We start from the raw sequence: 27,290 nt of genomic DNA, 5'->3' as shown, positions 1-27,290 counted from the left end.
GCCTCTCGCCTGGTGCCTGCCTGGACGGGGGGGCCGCCAGCTGGGGGCAGGGCAGGCTGCGCCCATCCCCCTGGCCTCACGCCTGGTGCCTGCCTGGACGGGGGGGCCGCCAGCTGGGGGCAGGGCAGGCTGCGCCCATCCCCCTGGCCTCACGCCTGGTGCCTGCCTGGACGGGGGGGCCGCCAGCTGGGGGCAGGGCAGGCTGCGCCCATCCCCCTGGCCTCACGCCTGGTGCCTGCCTGGACGGGGGGGCCCCCAGGTGGGGGCAGGGCAGGCTGCGCCCATCCCCCTGGCCTCTCACCTGGTGCCTGCCTAGACGGGGGGGCCGCCAACTGGGGGCAGGGCAGGCTGCGCCCATCCCCCTGGGCTCACGCCTGGTGCCTGCCTGGACGGGGGGGCCGCCAGCTGGGGGCAGGGCAGGCTGCGCCCATCCCCCTGGCCTCTCACCTGGTGCCTGCCTAGACGGGGGGGCCGCCAGCTGGGGGCAGGGCAGGCTGCGCCCATCCCCCTGGCCTCTCACCTCGTGCCTGCCTGGACGGGGGGGCCGCCAGCTGGGGGCAGGGCAGGCTGCGCCCATCCCCCTGGCCTCACGCCTGGTGCCTGCCTGGACGGGGGGGCCGCCAGCTGGGGGCAGGGCAGGCTGCGCCCATCCCCCTGGCCTCTCACCTGGTGCCTGCCTAGACGGGGGGGCCGCCAGCTGGGGGCAGGGCAGGCTGCGCCCATCCCCCTGGCCTCTCACCTGGTGCCTGTCTGGACGGGGGGGCCGCCAGCTGGGGGCAGGGCAGGCTGCGCCCATCCCCCTGGCCTCTCACCTGGTGCCTGCCTGGACGGGGGGGCCGCCAGCTGGGGGCAGGGCAGGCTGCGCCCATCCCCCTGGCCTCACGCCTGGTGCCTGCCTGGACGGGGGGGCCGCCAGCTGGGGGCAGGGCAGGCTGCGCCCATCCCCCTGGCCTCACGCCTGGTGCCTGCCTGGACGGGGGGGCCGCCAGCTGGGGGCAGGGCAGGCTGCGCCCATCCCCCTGGCCTCTCACCTGGTGCCTGCCTAGACGGGGGGGCCGCCAGCTGGGGGCAGGGCAGGCTGCGCCCATCCCCCTGGCCTCTCACCTGGTGCCTGTCTGGACGGGGGGGCCGCCAGCTGGGGGCAGGGCAGGCTGCGCCCATCCCCCTGGCCTCTCACCTGGTGCCTGCCTGGACGGGGGGGCCGCCAGCTGGGGGCAGGGCAGGCTGCGCCCATCCCCCTGGCCTCACGCCTGGTGCCTGCCTGGACGGGGGGGCCGCCAGCTGGGGGCAGGGCAGGCTGCGCCCATCCCCCTGGCCTCACGCCTGGTGCCTGCCTGGACGGGGGGGCCGCCAGCTGGGGGCAGGGCAGGCTGCGCCCATCCCCCTGGCCTCTCACCTGGTGCCTGCCTAGACGGGGGGGCCGCCAGCTGGGGGCAGGGCAGGCTGCGCCCATCCCCCTGGCCTCACGCCTGGTGCCTGCCTGGACGGGGGGGCCGCCAGCTGGGGGCAGGGCAGGCTGCGCCCATCCCCCTGGCCCCGGGCCGCCCCGCCCCAGCCAGGGCTGCCGGCCAGACCATTCCAGATGCCCCGCCCCCAGCGCGGTCCCTGCCCGGCTGGAGGGGCGGGCTCTGCCCGGGTGCCGTCCAATCGGGAGGCGGCGGCGGCGGGCCGGGCGCGTGCCATTGGTCCGCCCGTGCGGGCCGCCAGCAGGGTGCGTTGCGCCGCGGTTAGTGCCGTGGCTGTCGGCGACGTAGCGAGCGGCCCCGGGCGGCGGCGGCGAGAGCGGGAGGCGCTGGGCCCAGCCCGGTGAGTGCGGCCTGTCAGCGGCCGGGCCGGCGCCAGGGGCCTGTGGGCCGCGGCGGGGTGTGGGGCGGGGGCGGCGGCGGGGGGGGCCCGAGGCCCGGCGGGGGGGCGCGGCGGCGGGAGGGGCCGGGGGGCCCGAGGCCCGGCGGGGGGCGGGGGTGCTGGGCCTGAGGTGGGGGGTGGGGGTCCGAGGCGCGGCGGCGGGGGGGGCCCGAGGCCCGGGAGTCCGAGGCGGGGGGGGGGCCCGAGGCGCGGCGGGGGGCGGGGGGCCGGGCGGGGGTGCTGAGGCTGGGGGGTGGGGGGCCGGGCGGGGGTGCTGAGGCTGGGGGGTGGGGACCCGAGGCGCGGCGGGGGGGCGCGGCGGCGGGAGGGGCCGGAGGGCCCGAGGCCCGGGAGTCCGAGGCGGGGGGGACCCGAGGCGCGGCGGGGGGCGGGGGGCCGGGCGGGGGTGCTGAGGCTGGGGGGTGGGGGTCCGAGGCGCGGCGGGGGGGGGCGCGGCGGCGGGGGGGGGCCCGAGGCCCGGGAGTCCGAGGCGGGGGGGGCCCGAGGCGCGGCGGGGGGCCGGGCGGGGGTGCTGGGCCTGAGGCGGGGCGGTGGGGGCCCGAGGCGCGGCGGGGGGCCGGGCGGGGGTGCTGAGGCTGGGGGGTGGGGACCCGAGGCGCGGCGGGGGGGCACGGCGGCGGGAGGGGCCGGAGGGCCCGAGGCCCGGGAGTCCGAGGCGGGGGGGAACCCGAGGCGGGGGGCGGGGGGCCGGGCGGGGGTGCTGGGCCTGAGGCGGGGCGGTGGGGGGTGGGGGCCCGAGGCGGGGCGGGGGGGTCTCCGGGCGGAGCGGGCACTGACCGGGGCTGCGGGGTTCCCAGGCTCGAATCTGCTTCTCCCCGTTCCCCGGGCGGGCCGGAGACGTCCCATCCCCGGGCGCTGGTGGGGCGGGCAGCGGCTGGTGTGTAGGGTCTGCGTCAGCCAGGACCGAGCTTGGGCACTGGCTGGGCAAGTCCCCGGCGGGTGCTCGCCAGCTTGCCGGTGCTTGTATGAGCTTGTGACACTTCCTCCTAGCAGAGTTGGCCCCAAATCCGCCTCTTCCCCAGTCTAGGGATCTGCTGCACCGAAATGATTCTGGGAAGTCTCCGAGAATGGCCTCCGCTGCTGCTGGCTGGGTCCCAGGCCACTGGTACCCATGTGCAGGGCTCGCTCTTTGCACCTCTGGTAATGCCCAGAAAAATGCAGCTCTGCTTGCCTGAGCAGCAAGATTTCTCCACCTTAACCAAGCCCTTGTTCTTGAGCCTTCCCAGAAAGCAAGGCCTGCAGCTGAAGTGTGTGAGAGAGACAGAGGGCCCCCCACAGTGATTGACCCAGAACTGCCTGTAGGAGAATGGGAAACGAGCAAAACTCTTCACCCTCTGGTGGATCCGATTTCACAGAGAGAATGTTCTCCCCAAGCAACGAGGGGGGCTGCCGTACTTAAGGAACTTGTGGGGTGAGCGATCTGCAGTGGTCAGACACCAAGTGCTGCTTTGCTAAGTCTTAGAAGAATCAAGTCAAACTCTTCATCCTGAGTGAGCTGCCCTGAGCTGGAGAGTGGCTGTCCTTGGGGAATATCCGCTCCACTTTCCTTAGTACAGTGCTGGGTGCTTGACTAGAGGTGGTATATGAGCTTTGTTATGGTTTCCAGGTACTAGAGTTGCATCCCATCATGTCTGAAGGAGAAGCCAAGCAGGTTCCCAGCAGTGGCTCAGACACAAAGCCAGAATCCACATCTTCTGGGCCAGGAATGACCTCCGTGTCTCCACCAGTGACTTCTGCAGCTCCAGCAGCACCCCAGGAGGAGGAGGAAGAGGAGGAGAGTGAAGATGAGTCTGAAATCCTTGAAGAATCTCCTTGTGGACGGTGGCAAAAGAGACGTGAAGAGGTCAGTGCACAGCAAATGAGCAAGGGACAGGGAACTTGTAATGTTGGAAGGCCAAGACTGTAACAGATTCAAAAAAGAACTAGATAAATTCATGGAGGATAGATCCATCAATGGCTATTAGCTAGGATGCGCAGGGATGATGTCCCTAGCCTCTGTTTGCCAGAAGCTGGGAGTGGGCGATAGGATGGATCACTTGATGATTCCCTGTTCTAGGCATTGGCCACTGTCAGAAGACAGGATACTGGGCTAGAGGGACCTTTGGTCTAACCCAGTATGGCTGTTCTTATGTTCTAATGGCCTCTATTGAGGGGTGAAACACAGATGAGGATCAGAGGTGGGGGCCTATGTGAGCTTGTGAAATGCTGTACTTTCTTTTGGGTATAGCTAGTGTTTGGGGCTGGTGCAGAGTTACAGTTCCCCAGGAAGAACAATGGTGGGATGAGGAAGCTCAGCCTCGGGATGAGGAACTGCTTTGTGGTCTGGCTAGAAGTGAACTAATCTGTCTGAGTAGCCCAGGGCATCTTGTCCTGTGGTTGTCATGTGACTACCTCAAAGTGAGCAGGACAGATTGGTGCCATCAGTTCTTTTTATTAGTGAGTGGTCCAGTCATAGAACCTGGTTCCCTTCCTGAGCTGAACTGTTCTCTGCCTCTCTCAAAGTAGCTTTCTTCTGTTGGTTCCTTTACATCCTTCTCTCCCTCACCCTGTCGTCATTTCCAGATGATAGTTTGCTTTGCCCCTGTTTGTGTAAGAGAATGAGACAACATACTGAATGTACCTGAGTGCTACTGAATAGCACTTAACTCCACCATCATGTAATCTCCTACCTAATCCCCTTTGGATGGTGGCAAAAGAGAGAACTTCACAAGCCCCGTTTTGAAAATGATTTTCCTCAGTCTCTGGAATATCGAGTCCAGGGGCCTATCTGTGGTCTCTGTATGTTAGGGTTTATTTCTCTTTTTATCCAAGCTGGGTTAGAGCTGGTGCAGTTTACTTCTGCACAGAAAATGGGCAACAGAGAAGTGACGGATGGTGTCAAGGTTCCTTCCCCACTCTAGGGTACAGATGTGGGAATCTGCATGAAAGACCCCCTAAGCTTATTCTTACCAGCTTAGGTTAAAAACTTCCCCAAGGTACAAACTTTGCCTTGTCCTTGAACCCTATGCTGCCACCACCAAGCGTCGTACACAAAGACCAGGGAAAGAGCCCACTTGGAGACGTCTTCCCCCAGAATATCCCCCCAAGTCCTACACCCCCTTTCCTGGGGAAGGTTTGATAAGAATCCTCACCAATTTGTAGAGGTGAACACAGACCCAAACCCTTGGATCTTAAGAACAAAGAAAAATCAATCAGGTTCTTAAAAGAAGAATTTTAATTAAAGAAAAGGTAAAAGAATCACCTCTGTAAAATCAGGATGGTAAATACCTTACAGGGTAATCAGATTCAAAACACAGAATCTCTCTAGGCAAAATCTTAAATTACAAAAAGACACACACACAGGAATATCCATTCCACCCAGCACAGCTTATTTTACCAGCCATTAAACAAAAGGAAATCTAACTCATTTCTAGCTAGATTACTTACTAACTAACAGGGGTTGTGAGTCTGCATTCCTGATCTATTCCTGGCAAAAGCAACACACAGACTCTTTGTCCCCCCTGCCCTCCCCCGCTCCCGATTTGAAAGTATCTTGTCTCCTCATTGGTCATTTGGGTCAGGTGCCTGCTAGGTTACCGTAGCTTCTTAACCCTTCACAGGTGAAAGGGTTTTGCCTCTGGCCAGGAGGGATTTTACAGCACTGTATGCAGAAAGGTGGTTACCCTTCCCTTTATATTTATGACAGATGGTATTTGTGGCATCAGTGCACATGTCTCATCATGTTGTTGGTTATCCAGAGAGCGTTAGCCAGTTTGTGTTTTGCTGTCTTTGTCTGGTGTGGTGACTGAGACCTTCTCTGATGTGGAGGTTACCACAATCATCCATCCCTCTGTCAGCTGCTGGCTGGACTCTTGCAGTTGTGGCTGTATTTCGGGCTTGACTTGGAACTTCAGCCAATGCAAAATACTGCCTTTTAAGTAGGGGCACGCCATGTAAAATTGACTCACATGCTGCTTGCTCTCACTAAGCTCCTGATGCACAGCAGGGTTTTGTTTGCCCTTTATAAAGCCCCCAGTGGGCTGTCACAGACGCTAGCTTCCTTCCGTCCTCCACTATGGCCCGTGCATTTCACGTAGTCCTAGTGGTCTGTTACCAGAGCTGACCTCCAGGCAGGTGACAGGACTTGTCTATGAGGAGCGCTTGGGTCTGGGATTTGCTTCCTGATGTGGTCTGCTAAAACAAATGTGATCTTGAGGATCGTGCAAGACACACCCCATCCTCCCTTCTCAAAGCTTGGCTTTACTAGGGGAAAAAAGTGCACGCTTACTTCATGTCCGGTATTATTAGGTAACTTCTTCATGAAGACAAGGCAGTGGTAGTTTTAACACCTAAGTTAGAAGGTCAAGGTGAACCCAAGGCTTGCTCATAGTCTTGATATTGACCTGCTAATACATGCAAAGACCATGTGGTGCCTTGTTTTCATTTTATCTCATGTTAGCTAATACCAGGGAAACAAGGTGTGCTCTTGCTAGTAAAGGCATACCGTTGATGGGTACAAGGAGGGTATGTACACGCTTAATAACTGCCTGCTTGTGTGTGGTGGGATGATAGTCTACAGTTATGTGAGCACATGTTTTCTTCATAGGACCCATTCTTCCTAAGCACCCAGGATGGATGGTGTTTAAGGAATGAGGCAGCTGCTCAGTATTTCTGTTTGACGTCTTAACTCAGTATGTGGCTCCGTGTCTCATTGATTGCACACCCAGATATCCACACATGGAATGACTAATGGCTTCATGGGCTTTTCTGTGGTGCTTATCACTGGCATATTGGAGCTTAACAAACATTAAATAATTTCTCTACAGCATGCTTGTGTGGTAGAGGGGGTTTTTGCAGATAAGGAAACTGAGAAACAGACAGATTAAGGCCAAAAGTTGCAAACTTCTCCAGCTGTCTGTTTTCCAGAATATTTGGCATTTCTATAAGGTTAGGTGGGAAAATGTGGCAATATTTAATGATGGAAAACCTAAAATAAATGAGCAAAGGGACCTGTCCAATGCCACACAGTGAGTCAATGCCAGAACTCAGGGCCCACTAACTCTTCATTTTTCCAGATCAAACTGCCTTCCTGCTAGAGATGCTCAGCATCTACAGTTCCCTTTGATTTCAGCTGAAGTTGTGAGTGCTTACCACTTCTGAAAGTCAGGCTCCATGTATCTCAAGTGAGGCACCCAGAAAATGAGGAACACACAGCTAGTGGCTGCCTATGCCAGTTTTGGCTTGACTTGCCCAATGGTCACATGGGAAGTGTGTGTGTTGGATAGCATATTTTTTTTTTCTGGGTGGTAGTCCGTTATCTTAACCATGTGGTCAGCCTTCCTCTTTCTGCAGAGAAGCCTTCCTGAAGGCTCGCCTACATGGGGAAAGTGACCACACTAGCTGTAGCCGAATAAACTATTCACGAATAGCTCATTGTGTGGATGCTGTTCTGGAATCAGTCACTTTATTTCAGATAAATTGCTATGGAAGTGCACTAATTATTCTGGAATTAAAGTGACTTTGATTCCAATACAGTGTTCACAGAAGGAGCTAGAGTGGAACAACTGTTCAGCTAATTTCTCTGTGTAGACAAACTTTTATTCACTACACACCACCTCCTAACTTTTGCAGCAGTGAGGTAGTGATCCTGTTGAAAACCCTCTAGTCATTACACAGCTGATTCATTCTCTGAGCATCATCCATCCTGTGCACTGAAAGGGGCAGATGCCTGTGGAACAAAATAGTGTGTGATCGTTAGTCTACATCATGATGGATATGCATTGGGGAACAGAATTAAAGTTGCACAGGCAACCTTCATTTTGGCATTTCCTTTCTTTTGAATCATTGACTTTGTGACCTAAATAACATTCTTTTAGTGTAGTTTGGTGTATGTAATGGCCTAGGTTTCTTTACAATTATACAGAATTTGGCAGTGAGTTTTAATCTAGTGAGACCATATGTAGCAGCTGGAGAACATTGGGGCCCTGGCAAATCACCAAGAAGAGGGCAGATTTGCACTAGGATTTGCTAATAGAATGCTGATCGCTATTAAGTGCTTATCTTTTTTATTGTACACTTTATTGGGTACCAAGGGAACATGTTCAGAAATGTTTTTTTTTTCCTTTCTGCTTCACTCTCCTACCATTCTTGCAATAGGACAACCCCCTACAAGGGGTTTGTAGTTGCAAAGTATATAGTTTGAGTCATAAGTGAGGAAAAAAGTCTTAAAATGCTGCACATCTGTCTTCAGTAGTTTTCCTCCTACTTCCTTGTTTCTCAGCCATTCTTCCCCATAAATATATATTCCTTGACTGAGCCCAAACGTGGAAAGTGGTGCGTGAATGGAAACAAGTTTTTGTAGTGACATCCCACATTCGTAGCCAGAGAGCTGGGAAAATTCTATATGCCAGAGACCAACTCAAATTCTTTCTAAGAACTTACAGTTCTTTATGCAGGTTATTGAATGACAACACTTTGGATCAGTGAAATGCAGGATAGAAACAATACAAGTTTTAATATGGGTAAGTGTGTACATCTAGGACAAAAATGGAAGCCATACTCACCTGACTGGGGGGATTCTATCCTGGGAAGCAGTGACTCTGGAAAAGATTTGGGGTTGTGGTGGATAATAAGTAGAAGATGAGCTCCCAGTGTGATGCTGTGGCCAAAAGAGCTAATGCAATCCATGGATGCATAAACACAATCTATGTACCTGCATGAGTATCAAATATTTGATGATGGGCTCTTCAGTCTGTCAGAGAAAGGTAATAACATGATCCAATGGCTGGAAGCTGAAGCTAGACAAATTCACACTGGAAATAAGGCCTAAAGTTTTAAATGAGAGTAATTAACCATGGGAACAATTTACCAAGGGTCATGGTAGATTCTCCATTAGTGGAAATTCTTAAATCAAGATTGGATGTTTTTCTAAAAGATCTGCTCTAGGAATTATTTTGGGGCAGTTCTCTAGCATGTGTTATACAGGAGGTCCGACTAGATGATCACAATGGTTCCTTCTGGCCTTGGAATATAGGAATTGTTAATGCACACCTTCATGGGCTGTTCCGTGATCCTAAGTGCATAATATGGTTTACCTAGCAGCTTCTCATCAGAATTGCCCCTTTGAAAATTACCTCAGATTCCCACCACAGGGTTTGTGTGCTCCTTGTGGTGGATTTGGGGCTAAGGTTGTGGGGTCCCAGCTGTGGATAGCTGTGTCAGCAAAACACTTAAACATCTCCAAGATCTGTCTTGAGTGGTAACAGCTAATTTAGACCACATCATTTTGTGTGTATGGCAGCAGTCTTCCTCAGGTCTGGGAATGTACTCAGTGTCGCACCTAAATACAAGGTTAAACAGATTGTGTACTAACTACTTATGCTAAACTTTCTAAGGGACCATTTCAGGTGAAATGGCCTGTTAACACTCCTGTAGTCTTAGGACAAGAAGTCACCAGTTTAGTGAGATTCCTTTGTAACTCTTTGCAGTCAGCTTAATTTTGTATAATCAAGTAATTTTGTATCATCTGGAAACTTTGCTACCTCACTGTTTACCCCCTTTTCCAGATTGATTATGAATGTGTTGAACAGTGCAGGTCCCAGTGCAGATCTGTGGCAGACCCTGCTATTTACCTCTCATGCTATTTACGGCGCTTACTAGAAAACTACCTTTCCCTTCCCATGGTGCTCACTGGGTATTTCACTCAGCAATGAAAACCAAAGAATGACCAAGAACCCCAGATCTCACAGTGTTTCTCTGGCAGCTTTAGCTGATTTTTAGCCTTCCTAGTGCACTGTCTAGAGAGTACATCGGGTCTTGTATGCATCCCTGGGCCAGAACAAATGAATCTTTGTCCACTAAAGCCCTACCTTTACAAAAAGGATATGTTTCAATGTTAGCTCAATCAGGTTATCTCATCAGGATTGAAAAGCCCTGTTGCAATACAGCCAAGGAAGTTGGAAGTTAGATTAGCTCGCTCTTTTAGCCTTGGCTTGCCTAGCTAAAACATGGCTTCAAATGTGTTAAAAATCTAATGTAGACAAGACTATCCTGAGTTAGACTGCTGTTCCCCAGGGTAAAATGCAAACGGTTATAACCTGGAACAAGCATTTCATTAATGTCCACACTAGCTTTTACAAACATGTTTATTGACAGACAACCAACGTGAGGTAAAAACTCCGGTGTAGACATAGAACAGAATTTGTTTTAATTCGTTGTTAGAACTTTCCAGCCCTGTAGTGTTACGCTGGGGTCTGCAGACCCCTTGTGACTGGCATTTGAACCAGAGGCACCTGTGCACAGCTGGCATGCTTAGCAGAAGTAAATAGTACTGGGCCTGTGTGTTCGCTTTTCTCTAGGAACCAAGTTGCTTTCTCAGCTTGCTCCAGATGGGAGGACACTGATTGCATCCAATTACACACAAGTGCCTGAAGTTTTTTTCAACCACCTTGAAAGAACATCTAAATTTTTGACTACTGTAATAATATCAGAGTAGCAGCTGTGTTAGTCTGTATTCACAAAAAGAAAAGGAGTACTTGTGGCACCTTAGAAACTAACCAATTTATTTGAGCATAAGCTTTCGTGAGCTACAGCTCACTTCATCGGATGCATGCAGTGGAAAATACAGTGGGGAGATTTATATACACAGAGAACATGAAACAATGGGTGTTATCATACACACTGTAAGGAGAGTGATCACTTAAGATGAGCTAATACCAGCGGGGGGGCGGGGCGGAGAAAACCTTTTGTAGTGATAATCAAGGTGGGTCATTTCCAGCAGTTGACAAGAATGTCTGAGGAATGGGGGGGGGGTAAACATGGGGAAATAGTTTTACTTTGTGTAATGACCCATCCACTCCCAGTCTTTATTCAAGCCTAAGTTAATGGTGTCCAGTTTGCAAATTAATTCCAATTCAGCTGTCTCTCGTTGGAATCCGTTTTTGAAGTCTTTTTGTTGTAATATTGCGACTTTTATGTCTGTAATCAAGTGACCAGAGAGATTGAAGTGTTCTCCGGGTGGTTTTTGAATGTTATAATTCCTGATGTCCAATTTGTGTCCATTTATTCTTTTACATAGAGACTGTCCAGTTTGGCCAATGTACATGGCAGAGGGGCATTGCTGGCCCATGATGGCATCTATCACATTGGTGGATGTGCAGGTGAACGAGCCCCTGATAGCATGGCTGATGTGGTTAGGTCTTGTGATGGTGTCCCTTGAATAGATCTGTGGGCACAGTTGGCAACGGGCTTTGTTGCAGAGTTTGGTTCCTGAGTTGGTGTTTTTGTTGTGTGGTGTGTGGTTGCTGGTGAGTATTTGCTTCAGGTTGGGGGGCTGTCTGTAAGCGAGGACTGGCCTGTCTGCCAAGATCTGTGAGAGTGATGGGTCGTCCTTCAGGATAGGTTGTAGATCCTTGAGGATGCGTTGGAGAGGTTTTAGTTGGAGGCTGAAGGTGATGGCTAGTGGCGTTCTCTTATTTTCTTTGTTGGGCCTGTCCTGTAGTAGGTGACTTCTGGGTACTCTTCTGGCTCTGTCAATCTGTTTCTTCACTTCAGCAGGTGGGTATTGCAGTTGTAAGAATGCTTGATAGAGATCTTATAGGTGTTTGCCTCTGAGGGGTTGGAGCAAATGTGGTGGTATCGTAGAGCTTGGCTGTAGACGATGGATCGTGTGGTGTGGTCTGGATGAAAGCTGGAGGCATGTAGGTAGGAATAGCGGTCAGTAGGTTTCGGGTATAGGGTGGTGTTTGTGACCATCGCTTATTAGCACCGTAGTGTCCAGGAAGTGGATCTCTTGTGTGGATCTCTCCAGTCAGAAAACTGACCAGTTAGTCTTACCCTTTTTCCTGTCTTTTAACCAGATACTTATTCATGAGGACTGTCCCTGTTATCCCCTAACTCCTTACTTTGCTTAAGAGCCTTTGGTGAGGGACCTTGGCAAATACTTTCTGAAGAACACTAAATCCACTAGATCACACTTGTCCATGTGTGTGTTGACCCTTTGAGACAATTCTGATAGACTGGTGAGGCATGATTTTTCTCTTTACAAAGGCCGTGTTGACTGTTCCCCAACAAATCGTGTTAATCTGTGTGTCTGATTCTTTTCTTTTCTGTAGCTTCAACTAGTTTGCCTGGTTCTGAAGTAAGGTTTACTGACCTATAATTGCCAGGGTTGCCTTTGGAGCCCTTTTAAAAAAAAAAAAAAAAAAAAAAAGAATTGTAAAAGTATAATTAGACAGGACAAAAAAAATCTGAAGAGCAACTACCAAAAGACACAAAAACTAACAGCAAATAATTGTCACATTAACTGTCTTCCAGTCATCTGGTGCAGAGGCTGATTTAAGGGATAGGTTACATACCACATTTATTAGTTCTGAAATTTCATATTTAAATTCCTTCGGAACTCTTGAGTGAATACCATCAGGTCCTGGTGACTTATTCCTATTCTATTTATCAGTTTGTTTCAAAACCTCTGACACCTCAATTTGGGACAGTTCCTCAGATTTGTCACCTAAAAAGAATGGTTCAGGTGCAGGAATCACTCCTATCCCCTGCAGTGAAGAACAATGCAAAGAATTCATGTAGCTTCTCTGCAAGGGCCTTGTCTTCCTTGAGTGCTCCTTCAGCGACTCAATTTGTCCAACAGCCCCACTGATTGTCTGTCATGCTTCCTACTTCTGGTGTACTTGAAACAATTATTTGCTGTTAGTTTTTTTTTGTCTTTTGGTAGTTGCTCTTCAGATTTTTTTTGTCCTGTCTAATTATACTTTTACACTTGATTTAGCCAGAATTTGTTCCTATCCCTTTTCCTCAGTAGGATCTGACTTCCCATTTTAAAATTATGTTTTTGTCTCTAACCGCCTCTTTTACTCTGTTTTGCCATGGTGGCGTGTTTTTGGTCCTCTTACTGTGGTTTTGTTTTTCTTTTTTTTTTTTTTTAAATTTGGGGTGTATATATATAGTTTGAGTCTCTGTGGTGGTGGTAAAAAGTTTCCATGCAGCTTGCAGGCGTTTCACTCTTGTCAGTGTTCCTTTGAATTACTGTTTAACTAGGGGGCTCGTTTTTGTGTAGTTCCCCTTCTTGAAATTAAATTTATCATTCTTCTGGGTGGGGGAAATACCAAAGACACCCAGTATGGTAACATTTAATTACATTGTGGTCACTATTACTGAGCAGTTCAATTATATTCACCTCTTGGACCAGATCATGTGTGCCATTTAGGACTAATTCAGGAATTGCCTCTCCCCTTGTGGATTCCAAGACCAGCTGCTGTAAAAAGCAGTCATTAATGTTGTCTAGAAACTTCTCTGCATCCCGTCCTGAAGTGATCTGTCCCAATCAATATGGGGTAGTTGAAATCCTCCATTATTGTTGGGTTTTCTGTATTTTTAGCCTCTCTAACCTCCCTGATCATTTCACAGTCACTATCACCATCCTGGTCAGGTTGTCAGTAGTATGTTCCTGCTTCTATACTCTCATTATTTAGCATGGAATTTCTGTCTATAGAGATTCAGTGGTACAGTTTAATTCTTTTAAGATTTTTATGATATTTGACTCTTCTTTCACATATAGTGACACTCCCCCACCAGCATGTCCTATTCTGTCATTCCTATGTATTGTTTACTATCAGACATCAAGAATTATAACATTCAAAAACCAGTCAGAGAACACGTCAACCTCCCTGGTCACCCAATTTCAGCCCTAAAAGTTGCAATTCTCCAATAAAAAAACTTCAAACACAGACTCCAATGAGAAACTGCAGAATTGGAATTAATTTGCAAACTGGACATCATTAAATTAGGCTTGAATAAAGACTGGAAGTGCCACATGTACTCCTTGTGGTATCGTGTTCCCGCGGGGGGGTGTCCCCGATACAGACTAACATGGCTTCCACTCTGAAATCTGGTATTACTGTGTCCCATTGATTATCATTGTTCCACCAAGATTCTGTGATGCCTATTATATCAATATCCTTATTTAGTACATCACTCAGGTTCACCCATCTTAATAATTCTTGCATTTGTATACAAATACTTATAAAATTTATCAATATTTAGTTGTCTGCCTTCATGTGGTGTAATTCAATTGGACTGTTCTATTTGACTAATTCTCTTCAGTTCCTGCCTGTACTTTTTTAACTTCTATTCCTCTTCTCTTTACTGAGATATAGAGAATCCACATTAATCTTCCTCTAAGGGATATGTCTTTCTGAACCGTATGCTTCTCCATATCTTTTGTCTTTCTCGTGCCCTTAATGTAAAAACTCCTTTATGGCCTTTTAATTTGACATACCAGCAATCTAGTTTGGTTTAGGTGGAGCCCATCCTGCCTGTATAGGGTCCTCCTTTCCCAAAAGGTTTCCTAGTTTTGGATAAACCTGAATCCTTCCTCCTTACACCATTGTCTCATCCACACAGTGAGACCCTGCAGTTCTGCCTGTCTAACTGGCCCTGCGCGTGGAACTGGAAGCATTTCAGAGAATGGCTACCATGGAGTCCTGGACTTTAATCTTTTACCTAGCAGCCTAAATTTGGCCTCCAGGACCTCTCTCCTCTTTCCCTACGGCGCTCCTAGATGTATTGAGAGGTCCACAAACTTTGCACTTGGCAGGCAATTTACCATACAGTTCTCCCGCTCATCACAAACCCAACTATCTGTATTTCTAATTCTAGATTATTATCTGTTATATAGGGGTCCCCTTGCCTTGCGTGGTATACTTAGTACACAAGGATACCGTTACATCATCTGTAAGGAGGGTTCAGACTATGCAATTGTTTCTCTCCATTCCCTCTTGATGATCTAGATCGCATGCCCTGATTCTCATGGGTGACTTTAATTTTCCTGATATCTGCTGGGAGAGCAATACAGCGGTGCATAGACAATCCAGGAAGTTTTTGGAAAGCGTAGGGGACAATTTCCTGGCGCAAGTGCTAGAGGAGCCAACTAGGGCGGGTGCTTTTCTTGACCTGCTGCTCACAAACCGGGTAGAATTAGTGGGGGAAGCAAAAGTGGATGGGAATCTGGGAGGCAGTGACCATGAGTTGGTTGAGTTCAGGATCCTGACGCAGGGAAGAAAGGTAAGCAGCAGGATACGGACCCTGGACTTCAGGAAAGCAGACTTCGACTCCCTCAGGGAACGGATGGCCAGGATCCCCTGGGGGACTAACTTGAAGGGGAAAGGAGTCCAGGAGAGCTGGCTGTATTTCAAGGAATCCCTGTTGAGGTTACAGGGACAAACCATCCCGATGAGTCGAAAGAATAGTAAATATGGCAGGCGACCAGCTTGGCTTAATGGTGAAATCCTAGCGGATCTTAAACATAAAAAAGAAGCTTACAAGAAGTGGAAGGTTGGACATATGACCAGGGAAGAGTATAAAAATATTGCTCGGGCATGTAGGAATGTTATCAGGAGGGCCAAATCGCACCTGGAGCTGCAGCTAGCCAGAGATGTCAAGAGTAACAAGAAGGGTTTCTTCAGGTATGTTGGCAACAAGAAGAAAGCCAAGGAATGTGTGGGCCCCTTACTGAATGAGGGAGGCAACCTAGTGACAGAGGATGTGGAAAAAGCTAATGTACTCAATGCTTTTTTTGCCTCTGTTTTCACTAACAAGGTCAGCTCCCAGACTGCTGCGCTGGGCATCACAAAATGCGGAAGAGATGGCCAGCCCTCTGTGGAGATAGAGGCGGTTAGGGACTATTTAGAAAAGCTGGACGTGCACAAGTCCATGGGGCCGGACGAGTTGCATCCGAGAGTGCTGAAGGAATTGGCGGCTGTGATTGCAGAGCCACTGGCCATTATCTTTGAAAACTTGTGGCGAACAGGGGAAGTCCCGGATGACTGGAAAAAGGCTAATGTAGTGCCAATCTTTAAAAAAGGGAAGAAGGAAGATCCTGGGAACTACAGGCCAGTCAGCCTCACCTCAGTCCCTGGAAAAATCATGGAGCAGGTCCTCAAAGAATCAATCCTGAAGCACTTGCATGAGAGGAAAGTGATCAGGAACAGCCAGCATGGATTCACCAAGGGAAGGTCATGCTTGACTAATCTAATCGCCTTTTATGATGAGATTACTGGTTCTGTGGATGAAGGGAAAGCAGTGGATGTATTGTTTCTTGACTTTAGCAAAGCTTTTGACACGGTCTCCCATAGTATTCTTGTCAGCAAGTTAAGGAAGTATGGGCTGGATGAATGCACTACAAGGTGGGTAGAAAGCTGGCTAAATTGTCGGGCTCAACGGGTAGTGATCAATGGCTCCATGTCTAGTTGGCAGCCGGTATCAAGTGGAGTGCCCCAAGGGTCGGTCCTGGGGCCGGTTTTATTCAATATCTTCATAAATGATCTGGAGGATGGTGTGGATTGCACTCTCAGCAAATTTGCGGATGATACTAAACTGGGAGGAGTGGTAGATACGCTGGAGGGGAGGGATAGGATACAGAAGGACCTAGACCAATTGGAAGATTGGGCCAAAAGGAATCTGATGAGGTTCAATAAGGATAAGTGCAGGGTCCTGCACTTAGGACGGAAGAACCCAATGCACAGCTACAGACTAGGGACCGAATGGCTAGGCAGCAGTTCTGCAGAAAAGGACCTAGGGGTGACAGTGGACGAGAAGCTGGATATGAGTCAGCAGTGTGCCCTTGTTGCCAAGAAGGCCAATGGCATTTTGGGATGTATAAGTAGGGGCATAGCGAGCACATCGAGGGACGTGATCATTCCCCTCTATTCGACATTGGTGAGGCCTCATCTGGAGTACTGTGTCCAGTTTTGGGCCCCACACTACAAGAAGGATGTGGATAAATTGGAGAGAGTCCAGCGAAGGGCAACAAAAATGATTAGGGGACTGGAACACATGAGTTATGAGGAGAGGCTGAGGGAGCTGGGATTGTTTAGCCTGCAGAAGAGAAGAATGAGGGGGGATTTGATAGCTGCTTTCAACTACCTGAAAGGGGGTTCCAAAGAGGATGGCTCTAGACTGTTCTCAATGGTAGCAGATGACAGAACGAGGAGTAATGGTCTCAAGTTGCAGTGGGGGAGGTTTAGATTGGATATTAGGAAAAACTTTTTCACTAAGAGGGTGGTGAAACACTGGAATGCGTTACCTAGGGAGGTGGTAGAATCTCCTTCCTTAGAGGTTTTTAAGGTCAGGCTTGACAAAGCCCTGGCTGGGATGATTTAACTGGGAATTGGTCCTGCTTTGAGCAGGGGGTTGGACTAGATGACCTTCTGGGGTCCCTTCCAACCCTGATATTCTATGATTCTCCTTCCCAAATACTTCCCCCTCCTCAACAATACAGAGGCTGTTAGACTGGGGGTTGGATTGCTCTGCTGTGTCCCGGGTAGGGATGTAAATAGAGGCTAAAGAAAGTAACCGTGTAACTGATAAAATTTTATCAATCGGTTACATGGTTAAACATTTAACCGGGGAACTAGGGAGGTCCGGGGGGTGCTGCAGCACCCCCATGTTTTAAGTGGGGTTCCGCTGCCTGCTGCTGCGCCCCTGCGGCCAGGTACTTCAGCTGCTGCCCCGGGTGCAGGGCTGGCAGCTGAGTCTTGGGCTCCGGGGGTCTGTGGAATTTAATTGTTAACCGTTTACTAAAACTGATAAGACTGGTTAACCGGTTAAACTTTTATATCCCTAGTCCCAGAAGACTTGTCTATGTACAGCTCTCTCTCCCTTAGCTCCTCCAGTTGAGTCACTCTGGTCTCCAGAGCCTGTACGCTGTCTCTGAGTGCTGGAGCTGTTTGCCCTGAATGCACGCTGTCAAGGTTCCTCCCACACTCTGAACTCTAGGGTACAGATGTGGGGACCTGCATGAAAAACCTCCTAAGCTTATCTTTACCAGCTTAGGTCAAAACTTCCCCAAGGTACAAAATATTCCACCCTTTGTCCTTGGATTGGCCGCTACCACCACCAAACTAATACTGGTTACTGGGGAAGAGCTGTTTGGACACGTCTTTCCCCCCAAAATACTTCCCAAAACCTTGCACCCTACTTCCTGGACAAGGTTTGGTAAAAAGTCTCACCAATTTGCCTAGGTGACTACAGACCCAGACCCTTGGATCTTAAGAACAATGAACAATCCTCCCAACACTTGCACCCCCCCTTTCCTGGGAAATGTTGGATAAAAAGCCTCACCAATTTGCATAGGTGACCACAGACCCAAACCCTTGGATCTGAGAACAATGAAAAAGCATTCAGTTTTCTTACAAGAAGACTTTTAATAAAAAATAGAAGTAAATAGAAATAAAGAAATCCCCCCTGTAAAATCAGGATGGTAGATACCTTACAGGGTAATTAGATTCAAAGCACAGAGAACCCCTCTAGGCAAAACCTTAAGTTACAAAAAAGATACACAGACAGAAATAGTTATTCTATTCAGCACAGTTCTTTTCTCAGCCATTTAAAGAAATCATAATCTAACACGTACCTAGCTAGATTACTTACTAAAAGTTCTAAGACTCCATTCCTGGTCTATCCCCGGCAAAGACAGAATATAGACAGACACACAGACCCTTTGTTTCTCTCCCTCCTCCCAGCTTTTGAAAGTATCTTGTCTCCTCATTGGTCATTTTGGTCAGGTGCCAGCGAGGTTACCTTTAGCTTCTTAACCCTTTACAGGTGAGAGGAGCTTTCCCCTGCCCAGGAGGGATTTCAAAGGGGTTTACTCTTCCCGCTATATTTGACACACGCACATTACACCTGCCCCCAAGGCCAGTCGTACATGCTGCATTCAGTGCAATAAACTGGATCCTCCTCCCCCTCCGCGCCCCCGACTCGGCTACTGGACTTCTGCCTCCGTTATTTTTACTCATGCTGGTTTTTTTTGTTTTGTTTTTTGTTTTTGGTTGAGGAGTTATTGGCCCAAGTTTAGAGAGTGTTTGTTAGGTATATCTGGCTCTCATGCTCCTTCTCTAGTTTGGTGCTCCTGTTTGCTAGCTCTTGTAGTCTCTTACGAGCAGGCATTTTAAACCACATATTCTCTGTGAGTCAGGCCACCCCTTTGGCAAGGAATCCTAAAGGGTTAGGAATCAAAGCATGGCAGGCCAGACCCTCATTAGGAAGCTCTTGGCCTTGCCTAGCAGGTTGCTAGGCTCAGCACACAGCCGCCCAAACAGACCACACTATAAACTGCAGTCAAGCAGGCACGCGGCAACCAAGCACACAACAACAGACAGATAGCAAACTCACCCCCGGGGTCGTGTAGTTGCTCCTCCTTTACCTGGAGAACTCCCTTGCAAAACTCCTGTTGGCTGTTCTTGTTTACTAGCTCCTCCTGAAGTACTTCTTCACACAACAACACACAGTAGTCCTGTGGAACTCCTTGCTTGGAGATATTATGAAGACCAAAAGTATAAATGGGATTTAAAAAAAAAAATTATGGAGGATAACCATTGACGGACCTGTCAGGAGATGGTAAGGGTTGCAACCCCACGCTCTGGGTGTCCCTAAACCTGTGCCTGTCAGAAGCTGGGACTGGACGACAGGGAATGGATCACTCAATAAATTGCTCTGATCTGTTCATTCCCTCTCAAGCACCTGGCATTAGCCCCTGTAGGAAGACAGAATCCTGGGCTAGATGGACCATTGGTCTCACCCAGAATGGCCGTTCTGATGCTTAGCCATAAGGAGCTTTCTTGAGGTCTGCTCCACTGTCACCTGCCCATTGTTGGATCACCAGCTCTGCAGGCTTCTATTTGTGTGCAGTCAGTTGAGATTGATTGAGCTTCTAAGGAACCTTCCTGTGGACTGGAGACCAAATACTGACAAGAATGCCCTAATGCAGGGGATCTCGAGACATTTTTTGGTGGCCTCAGAGTGCGGCCACAAACTCTTGCTGGTGGCTGCTCTGACAATTTTTCCTAAAATACTTAATTAACTTTAAGAAAAACAAACAAATATGCACTTATACATGTCCAAATCATTGTAATTTGTTTATGTAGGTTTTTATTGCAGACTTCCAACAATAAAAATAACATACAGTTGTCTCTATTCCTTACTGGACCTAAACAGAATAGACACAAATACTGTGCTTTGCACATTCTCCTTTTTTTTATTGTTTGTTTTTGCTTTTTTGGTTGCTTGGGGGGGGGGGGGGGAGAGAAACACCTTGCTAGGTAGTAAGTCTGTTTCTGTGAAAAGCGATATTTGTATGTTAGGTAACACTGCCTTGCCCACCACAATCACTGCCCAGGAGGCTGTGGCCACATTTGAGAAATGCTGCCCTAATGTCTGAGCCACATGAGGTCAGGATAGCAGGGTTTGCTTTAAAAAAATAAAACAAAGTTTGCCGCTTAAAGTAAAGCGCCCATGGATACTTGGGACTAGTTGGCTTGATCAGAGGGCTGGAGTTTGCCCTGTGAGAAGTGATAGAATACTCATGTCACTCGGTAGGTAGCAGTTTTCATGTGCTGTGATGGAGGAATAGCACTACACACCAACCATTGACAGGGTGAATCTTAGTTGAGAACCCTTAATTGACAAGGGAAGTGCTTTTCATTGCTCATTGTCCTGAGCTAAGCCCTCAGGTAAGTTTAAAACAAGGTGAGAACACGTACGTGGAGGAGGAAGGTCCACGGTCTTCCTGGCACTTCAGTAAAATAGTGTGCTGGGGCTAAAGCATCAGAGATGTGGCATCCAGAGGGCCCAGTCTGCTCAGAAGAGAGGCCTTGTGCGGCAAGGCAGTATGGTCTACGGAGTGGTTGCAATACTCCTTAAAGCTGCATGGATTGTGACGTTGAGGACAGCAGTCCTCATATGCCTTCTAATACCCTAGTTCATGGGAGGGCTGTTCCATGTACTGCTAGGGTTGTTTTGAGTTAACTTCTTTGCCTTGATGACGGTGCTAAAGGAAACTAGATTTCTTCTTACCAGTACACTTGATTGCCCACCTAATGGTGGTAGTCATTTTGCATATTAATTTAGCTGTGCTGAAGGATGGGCATATTCCCTCCTAACACGTGGATCTTTCTTGATTTGGAGGTGTAGTCTTAAGTCACAAAGTTCTTGGGACCTCTGGACTGCTATTTGTCAGAATATTATTTTTTACTAGACATCTGTCAACAGCTACAGTCCATAGACTTAACGAGATACTGGCCAAATATTTAGTCCTCTATAAACTGTAGTCCATGTGGGAAATGTGATTTGGTTGATGTCCTCATCCCCACTTCCGGTCTCAAGTCATCTGTTTGTTTCCGTCTTGAACAGGCCATTAACTTATCTCATTCCCCCTTTTCCCCTTTTACACCCCTGCTATGACTACTTGGGTGTGAGTTCACCTGGATATAGAAAAAGGCTTTCAGCTAATCAAAAGGCAGCAGCCATTGCAGGCCTTTCTTCTGTGTTTTCTTAGAATTTGCAAAGCTATTATTTGAAGATATACTTGTGTTTTGAAATAAAAATGTCCATAATGTGTCCAGGGATGATCTGGGAGAGCAAAATTACATTAGCTTCTAATTCTCTTGATGTGCCATCTAGAGCTGATTCTCATTATGGCAGTTTAGTAGTTCCTGTTCACTTAGAAATTCGTAACCCACCTTCCTGGTGCAGGAATTGTACTGGTTGCTAATTTCCCATGAGTGGAAATATGTAGAGGCCACTGGAAGAAGAAAAAGGTTGCTTACCAGTAACTTCAGATTCCAAGATTCCAGAAAGGACCATTGGGATCATCTAGTCTGACTTCATGTGTAACACAGGCCAGAGAAGTTCCCCAAAATAATTCCTAGAGCAGTTTTTTTTTTAAAAAAATCCAATCTGGATTTAAACATTGTCAGTGATAGAGAATCCACCATGACCAATGGGTAATTACCTTTGCTGTTAAAAATGTATGCCTTATTTCCAGTCTGAGTCTAGCTTCAGTTTCCAGCCATTAGATTGTGTTAGAACTTTCTGTGCTAGACTGAAGAGCTCATTATCAAATATTCCCCATGTAGGTACGGCAATCAAGGTAGCCTTCTTTGTTCAGCTAAATAGATAGACTCAAGGAGCTCAATCACTGTAAAGCAGATATTCTAATCCTTTAATCGTTCTCGTGGCTTTTCTTTGAACCCTCTCCAATTTATCAACCTCCTTCTTGGATTGTGGTCATCAGACCAGACCACAGCATTTTAGCGGTGGTTGGTCAGTGTGTGCGTGCGCGTGCTCTGCACATTCACAGTTCAGCCCACCTTCCCTCACTTCAGTCTCAGGTCAAGAACTCCATAAGGAAAGAAGGAACTGGGAGGCAGTTGGGGCCACTGCCCCTTATGTCTTCAGAACCATCTGCAAGGTAGGGGGAGGAAGGGAAAAGTGGCCCCAAAGGACAGTGCTCTCTAGAAGATGTTACACTGAGAGATACCAATCCCACAAGTGTGCGTATGCGGAGGGCACCCTGATGACTGGTCGGTAACTTCTGTCCGTAGTGATAGGAAGGAAAGAGCAGGTATTCTGTTGGGCTATGTTACATTTTAGTTGATGCTGAGACATCTAGGACAGGCTGTGATTTGGCATTGGATGGAGGGACCTGAAGCAGTGAGCAAATCTGTAGTGGAGAAAGTCTTCGTCATGGGACTTTCACAAACTAAGCAGGGTGTGATGTCTGGTCACCTCTCCAAGGAGAACCCAACTTGTGACATAAAGTCTGTTTTCTCATCTCAGGTGATTGAGAAGGCAATCTTCTCAGTACTGACCAAATGCCCTTTGCTGCGCTGCAGTGCTCAAGATGGTTTGATTTACATCAAGTGGAGAGCCTGCATTTAAATTGACTTTTAAAGAGGTCTCAGTGGCATTCTCAATGGTTGATACAGCCATTAAAGTTTGATTTACAATGAAACAGAGTCTTTATGCTAGATTTGATATATAATTTTTCTCCCTAGGAGGGTACATTATAATTACATACTTTTATTTAAGTAGTTATGTTGTTTAATATTTTCAGGTTCTTATTAATTCTACATTTTTAATATGTAGAAAACAGTGACTGATATATTGCTTATTAGATAAGTAACTTTTTTGCTTATGCTTTGTGTCAAGCTGCATTATGATGGTAACTGGCATTTAAATACAATAGCATATAATTTTTTATTAAAACAAGCCCTTAATACAGTACATAACCTATTGTGCCATATTTATAAAGCTTGATCTCAAAAGTTAGAGGTTTTTCCTCTGATTCTTTCTTTATATAGAAAATCAGCCTTTAACTCAGTTTTTGATAGAGGCTCATGGATTCTGCATACTTTTTTTTTATTTAAATGTTTTTAAGAGATTATAATAAATTTAGGTCTTAACATATATTTTGTATTAAGTTTAGATTTCATTTAACAGATTTATTTTGAAAAAGAAATGTATTTAATATCAATTTAAATAATCCAGTTTTGTTTTTTAAATCATTTATTTTTAGCCGCTGGGTCGGGTGACTGATCCCTGGCTGAATCAGCGCTCACCCCAGGGTCCCAGCATGGTGCTAAGGGTGTTGTGCTTCTGGCAGAGAGATGTAATACCGAAGTCCTGAGTGAGTGTAAGCAGCCCAGATTCCATGTGTAGTAGGAGAGATGAGGGCCTCATGTGTTGGCCAAATTCAAATATAAGGACTCTCATTGGCTAAAACTTCATGCAATTTCAGTCTGATATGGTGTCATTCATTTTCCTGTTCTCTTTGTGTAGGTAGTTGGTGGTGGTAAACAGCAGCTGCTTTCCATCCCAGATGTAGGATCATGTTAGTGGTGTGATTCCTGTGTGTTTGTAGTGAAGGCCAGGCAGAGGCAAATGGGAGTAGTCAGTGCCTTATTGTAAAAGGATTAAGAAATTGCAGCCATTTATAAAATGCATCTGTGCTCATCTTCCCCACCTTGTCTCTAAATTTGGAAGCACTTTGGGGCAGGGACAATCTCCTATGTATTTGAACAGTGCTTAATACAACAGGATGTGACCCTGATGGGAGCCTCTGGGTGTATGTGGTACACTGGCTTGTTTTGTTTTTAAAATCGCAATGAGTCTGAGTCTGGATCAGCTGGCTTGGGCTCTTGGGGCCTAGGCTATGGGGTTATAAAATTACAATGTCGAGGCTCGGGCTGGAGCCTGGGGCTTTGAAACCTCCCATCTCGCAATTTTATAATCCTGTGAACCCAAGTCAGCTGACTTCAGCCAGCCGTGGACATAGTGCACGTTTATTGCAGTGTAGATGTACCCCAGGTGCCTCACAGAGCCAAGACTTGTACGTCAGTAGAGCACTAGCAGCAGTAGAAGATGCTATAGAAACGACAGGCCCTGTTGGAGGGAAATGCTCAGGGTCACATCTGACAATACCATAAGTACACACATGGATGAGCAGCATGGGGTAGCTATCAGAGGACAGATGAGCCACGACAACCTTTCCGTAATGTCTCAGATGTGGGCTCTAGGCAGGCAGCACTCCACATGGGACATCAGGTCAGTAGATAGATACCTCCATCCCCTACAGAAGAGTCCCTGACAACTAGCTTTCTATGCTGCCTTCTCTTGGGTGGCCATGAGGCTCCCAGCCTTGTGAGGAGGTGGCTCCTCCTCAGCCATTGGGGTCTGCTCCTCACCTCATGTTGCCAGTGCAGCATACTGGTGCTTGACCATGCTGGGTTGGGGATCGGGGTGGAGAACTGCTCCAAGTGGCCAATCTACTCCCTGCAGAGCAGACTGTTTTCCTCCTTCCTCTGGTGATGCTCTAGTCACGTGTAGTCGGCTACCATCCTCTGTCCCAGATGCTTCGATGTGCATCCCATCGGTGAAGTCCTCTGTCTCCCAGATTCTATGCAGACATGCAGCCTCCTTCTGCAGGTCTTTCCTGCTTCTTGAGCGACTCCAACAACAGCTATTTCTCAGACTGGCTCCACCTGCTTGGCTTCTGGCAGCAGGGACATGCAGGCCATGTTCCTAGTAGATCCTTGGCGGCAGCTGCTGCATGTCATGGGAAAATGTACCTTACCAGTAGCAAGGGACTGCAACGTTTCCTGCTGCTGTGACTTGCTCTTCTTCAAGTCTCTCTAACTTGCATTCAAGCACCTTTCTCTTAGGCTCTCCTTGGCTCTTAAAAGCTTATCTGTATGAAGGCATCTTTGTCCCTCTCATGCTTTGTCTGCTCGTCTAGATACTTCCTTGGAGCTCGTCTGCGCACATCTCAAGTGCGGGCACACTCGCACTGGGTTATAGCTGTTCATTGGTAAGCCTGCTGATGCCAGCTAAAGTACTATCAACTGTTTCAATCTGTTCTACCTAAATTGGCGCAACAACTGTGTAGACAGCTATGCATCTCACAACTGTCTTGATTCCCCTGTGTCTGAAATGACTTCCCTCCTTCTGTGCTTCAAGCAACATCACTCCTTGCAAATCCCTCCTCACACTTCATGTCTGCTTGGTTTCCACGTGCGGGTCCTCTCTTCACCCCCTGGATCTGCATGGGGGCATGATTCTGATAGAACTAAAAATATCATAAACGATACAAACAAATCAATGCCATGAGGCAACTCAAATGACAAGCTAATATCTGTGCAAAAAGTTCTCTCCCTAGAGCATTCCCTCCTCTCCCGCCCACATGACTCCTGGTCTGCCTCTACACATGTGGCTTAGAGTGTAGACTCTGCTGGGACAGACCATACCTTACATGAATAACCAAGTCTCAGACTGCACCCTGTGACTAAGTGGAGCTGAGGCTGTAAGCTCAGCGTAGGAGGAAGCTATAGATGAGTGACTGGTGGTGGTGGTGTTTCCCTGCCTTAGGCTTCACATCTGTCCCCATCTATCTGTCCAGGTGAATCAGCGCAATGTCCCTGGGATTGATAGTGCCTACCTGGCGATGGATACAGAAGAAGGTGTGGAAGTTGTTTGGAATGAGGTTCAATTTTCTGAGCGCAAGAATTTTAAGCTTCAGGAGGTAAGTTAGGGTGGAGGCTGTCCTGCACCTTGTGCCAAGAATGTGCCCTGTGGCCAGGTGGGGATCATAGACCATGGTGGCTGAGCATAGTTACATAGCACAGAGTTACAAACCCAGCCGGTCTGAGAGGAGTGCTGAATTGCTCTGATTCTGCAACTGGACGTGCAGAGCTCTGGGCATGCTTGGAACTGAACTGTGTTGCGCTTCCAGTGCAGAAAGGATGACAGACTGGTTCTGTCAGGCTCTGCTCCCTGGATGTGGAACACGGTTTGAATCCGTCAATATCTGTGGCCAAATAATGTCCAGCCATAGTTAGGGGGCAAGGCTCACAGTTTGTAGCAGCATTGGGGGTCAGATGCTGCTAGTGTTAGGCACACCAGCTGGAACAATGCCATGGGGTAGTGCATGGCGTTGGAACGTCTCGGGACTCAGACATAGGAGAAGAGAAGGTTGGGGAATGGATGGGAATGTTCCTTGGCTTAGGGTGGTAATGTGGTTCTGCTTGTCTGGTTGTCACAGGAGAAGGTTAAAGCTGTCTTTGACAACCTGATCCAGCTGGAACACTTGAATATTGTGAAATTCCACAAGTACTGGGCTGATGTAAAGGAGAACAAGGCCAGGGTAAGTGGCGTAAGAAGCTCCTCTTATCCACTCGCTGGGGATACTGTGGGCTAGAGGGGAAGCAGCAGGTAATGTCTCATCTTGTCCCTTGCAGGTGATTTTCATCACTGAGTACATGTCCTCAGGCAGCTTGAAACAGTTCCTGAAGAAGACAAAGAAGAACCACAAGACAATGAATGAAAAGGTAATCTCTCCTCCTGCATGTGTGCCCTGCTTTGACTGGGCCGTCTCTCCTCTGGAGAGCTCTTTTCACAGGCCCCTTGCTTATGGTTGGGGTTTGCTCTGTCCCTGCCTACAGTAGAAGCTCCATTCAGCTGCTATCCCTGGCAAAGTCGGCCAGCATAGCTAGGGGTGGCTCTCCAGGGAAGCATCAGGCAGGTTGATGTAACTCTGCAGAGGGAATGAGCTAGTTTTGAGAAGTGCACAGATTGTGCACACCTGCATGTACCTGAGTGGAAGGAGGGGCTCTGCAGTCATCCTAGAGTACAGAAAGGCGGTGGGGGATTTCTTGGTCACTGCATGACTGTGGGGGCTGGGTTGAGCATGGGAGTGGGGATCCAGGGTTACCATTCACCAGTACAGCTGGGATGGGCTGGAGCTTAGAGGCCGGGCTGCAGCAGGAGAGGTGCCTTCCTCCAGATGAGCTGAATTGGTAGCAGTTAGTCCTACTTGCTGATTGTGGCTTGTACTTCACCTTGTATTTTTAGGCCTGGAAGCGCTGGTGCACCCAGATCCTCTCTGCTCTCAGGTAGGTGAAGTAGGGAGATGCCCTGTGTATGAATGGCCAGCTGTTCTGGAGTTCGGCAGTCTGAGCCAGTCTTCCTGGTTAGCTGTGGGATGGAAGTGTGCAGCCTACTAATTAGGCAGTCTAGAAAAAACTACTCTTACTAGTAGACTTGGTTTCAAATATGACGACCTCCTCCCCACTTCCTCTTCTGCTGGTAATCCTGCCCCT

General features: G+C 48.6%; 1 protein-coding gene across 1 annotated transcript in view; it reads left to right on the top strand.

The window, feature by feature from the left end:
- Nucleotides 1–1,689: 1,689 nt before the first annotated feature.
- The window catches only part of NRBP1 (nuclear receptor binding protein 1), a 78,567-nt gene continuing 52,966 nt past the window's right edge, over nucleotides 1,690–27,290 (top strand). Inside the window, exons 1-6 of the mRNA XM_084624302.1 lie at nucleotides 1,690–1,806; nucleotides 3,473–3,709; nucleotides 25,592–25,714; nucleotides 26,234–26,335; nucleotides 26,430–26,519; nucleotides 27,043–27,083. Coding sequence (XP_084480428.1) covers nucleotides 3,494–3,709; nucleotides 25,592–25,714; nucleotides 26,234–26,335; nucleotides 26,430–26,519; nucleotides 27,043–27,083 — 572 coding nt within the window. The 5' untranslated portion in view covers nucleotides 1,690–1,806; nucleotides 3,473–3,493. The remainder of the gene's footprint in view (nucleotides 1,807–3,472; nucleotides 3,710–25,591; nucleotides 25,715–26,233; nucleotides 26,336–26,429; nucleotides 26,520–27,042; nucleotides 27,084–27,290) is intronic.

Source organism: Lepidochelys olivacea (assembly GCF_965140295.1).
Source record: "Lepidochelys olivacea isolate rLepOli2 genome assembly, chromosome: 3".
Taxonomy (NCBI): Eukaryota; Metazoa; Chordata; order Testudines; family Cheloniidae; genus Lepidochelys; species Lepidochelys olivacea.
This window is presented reverse-complemented; position numbering and strand designations above follow the sequence as displayed.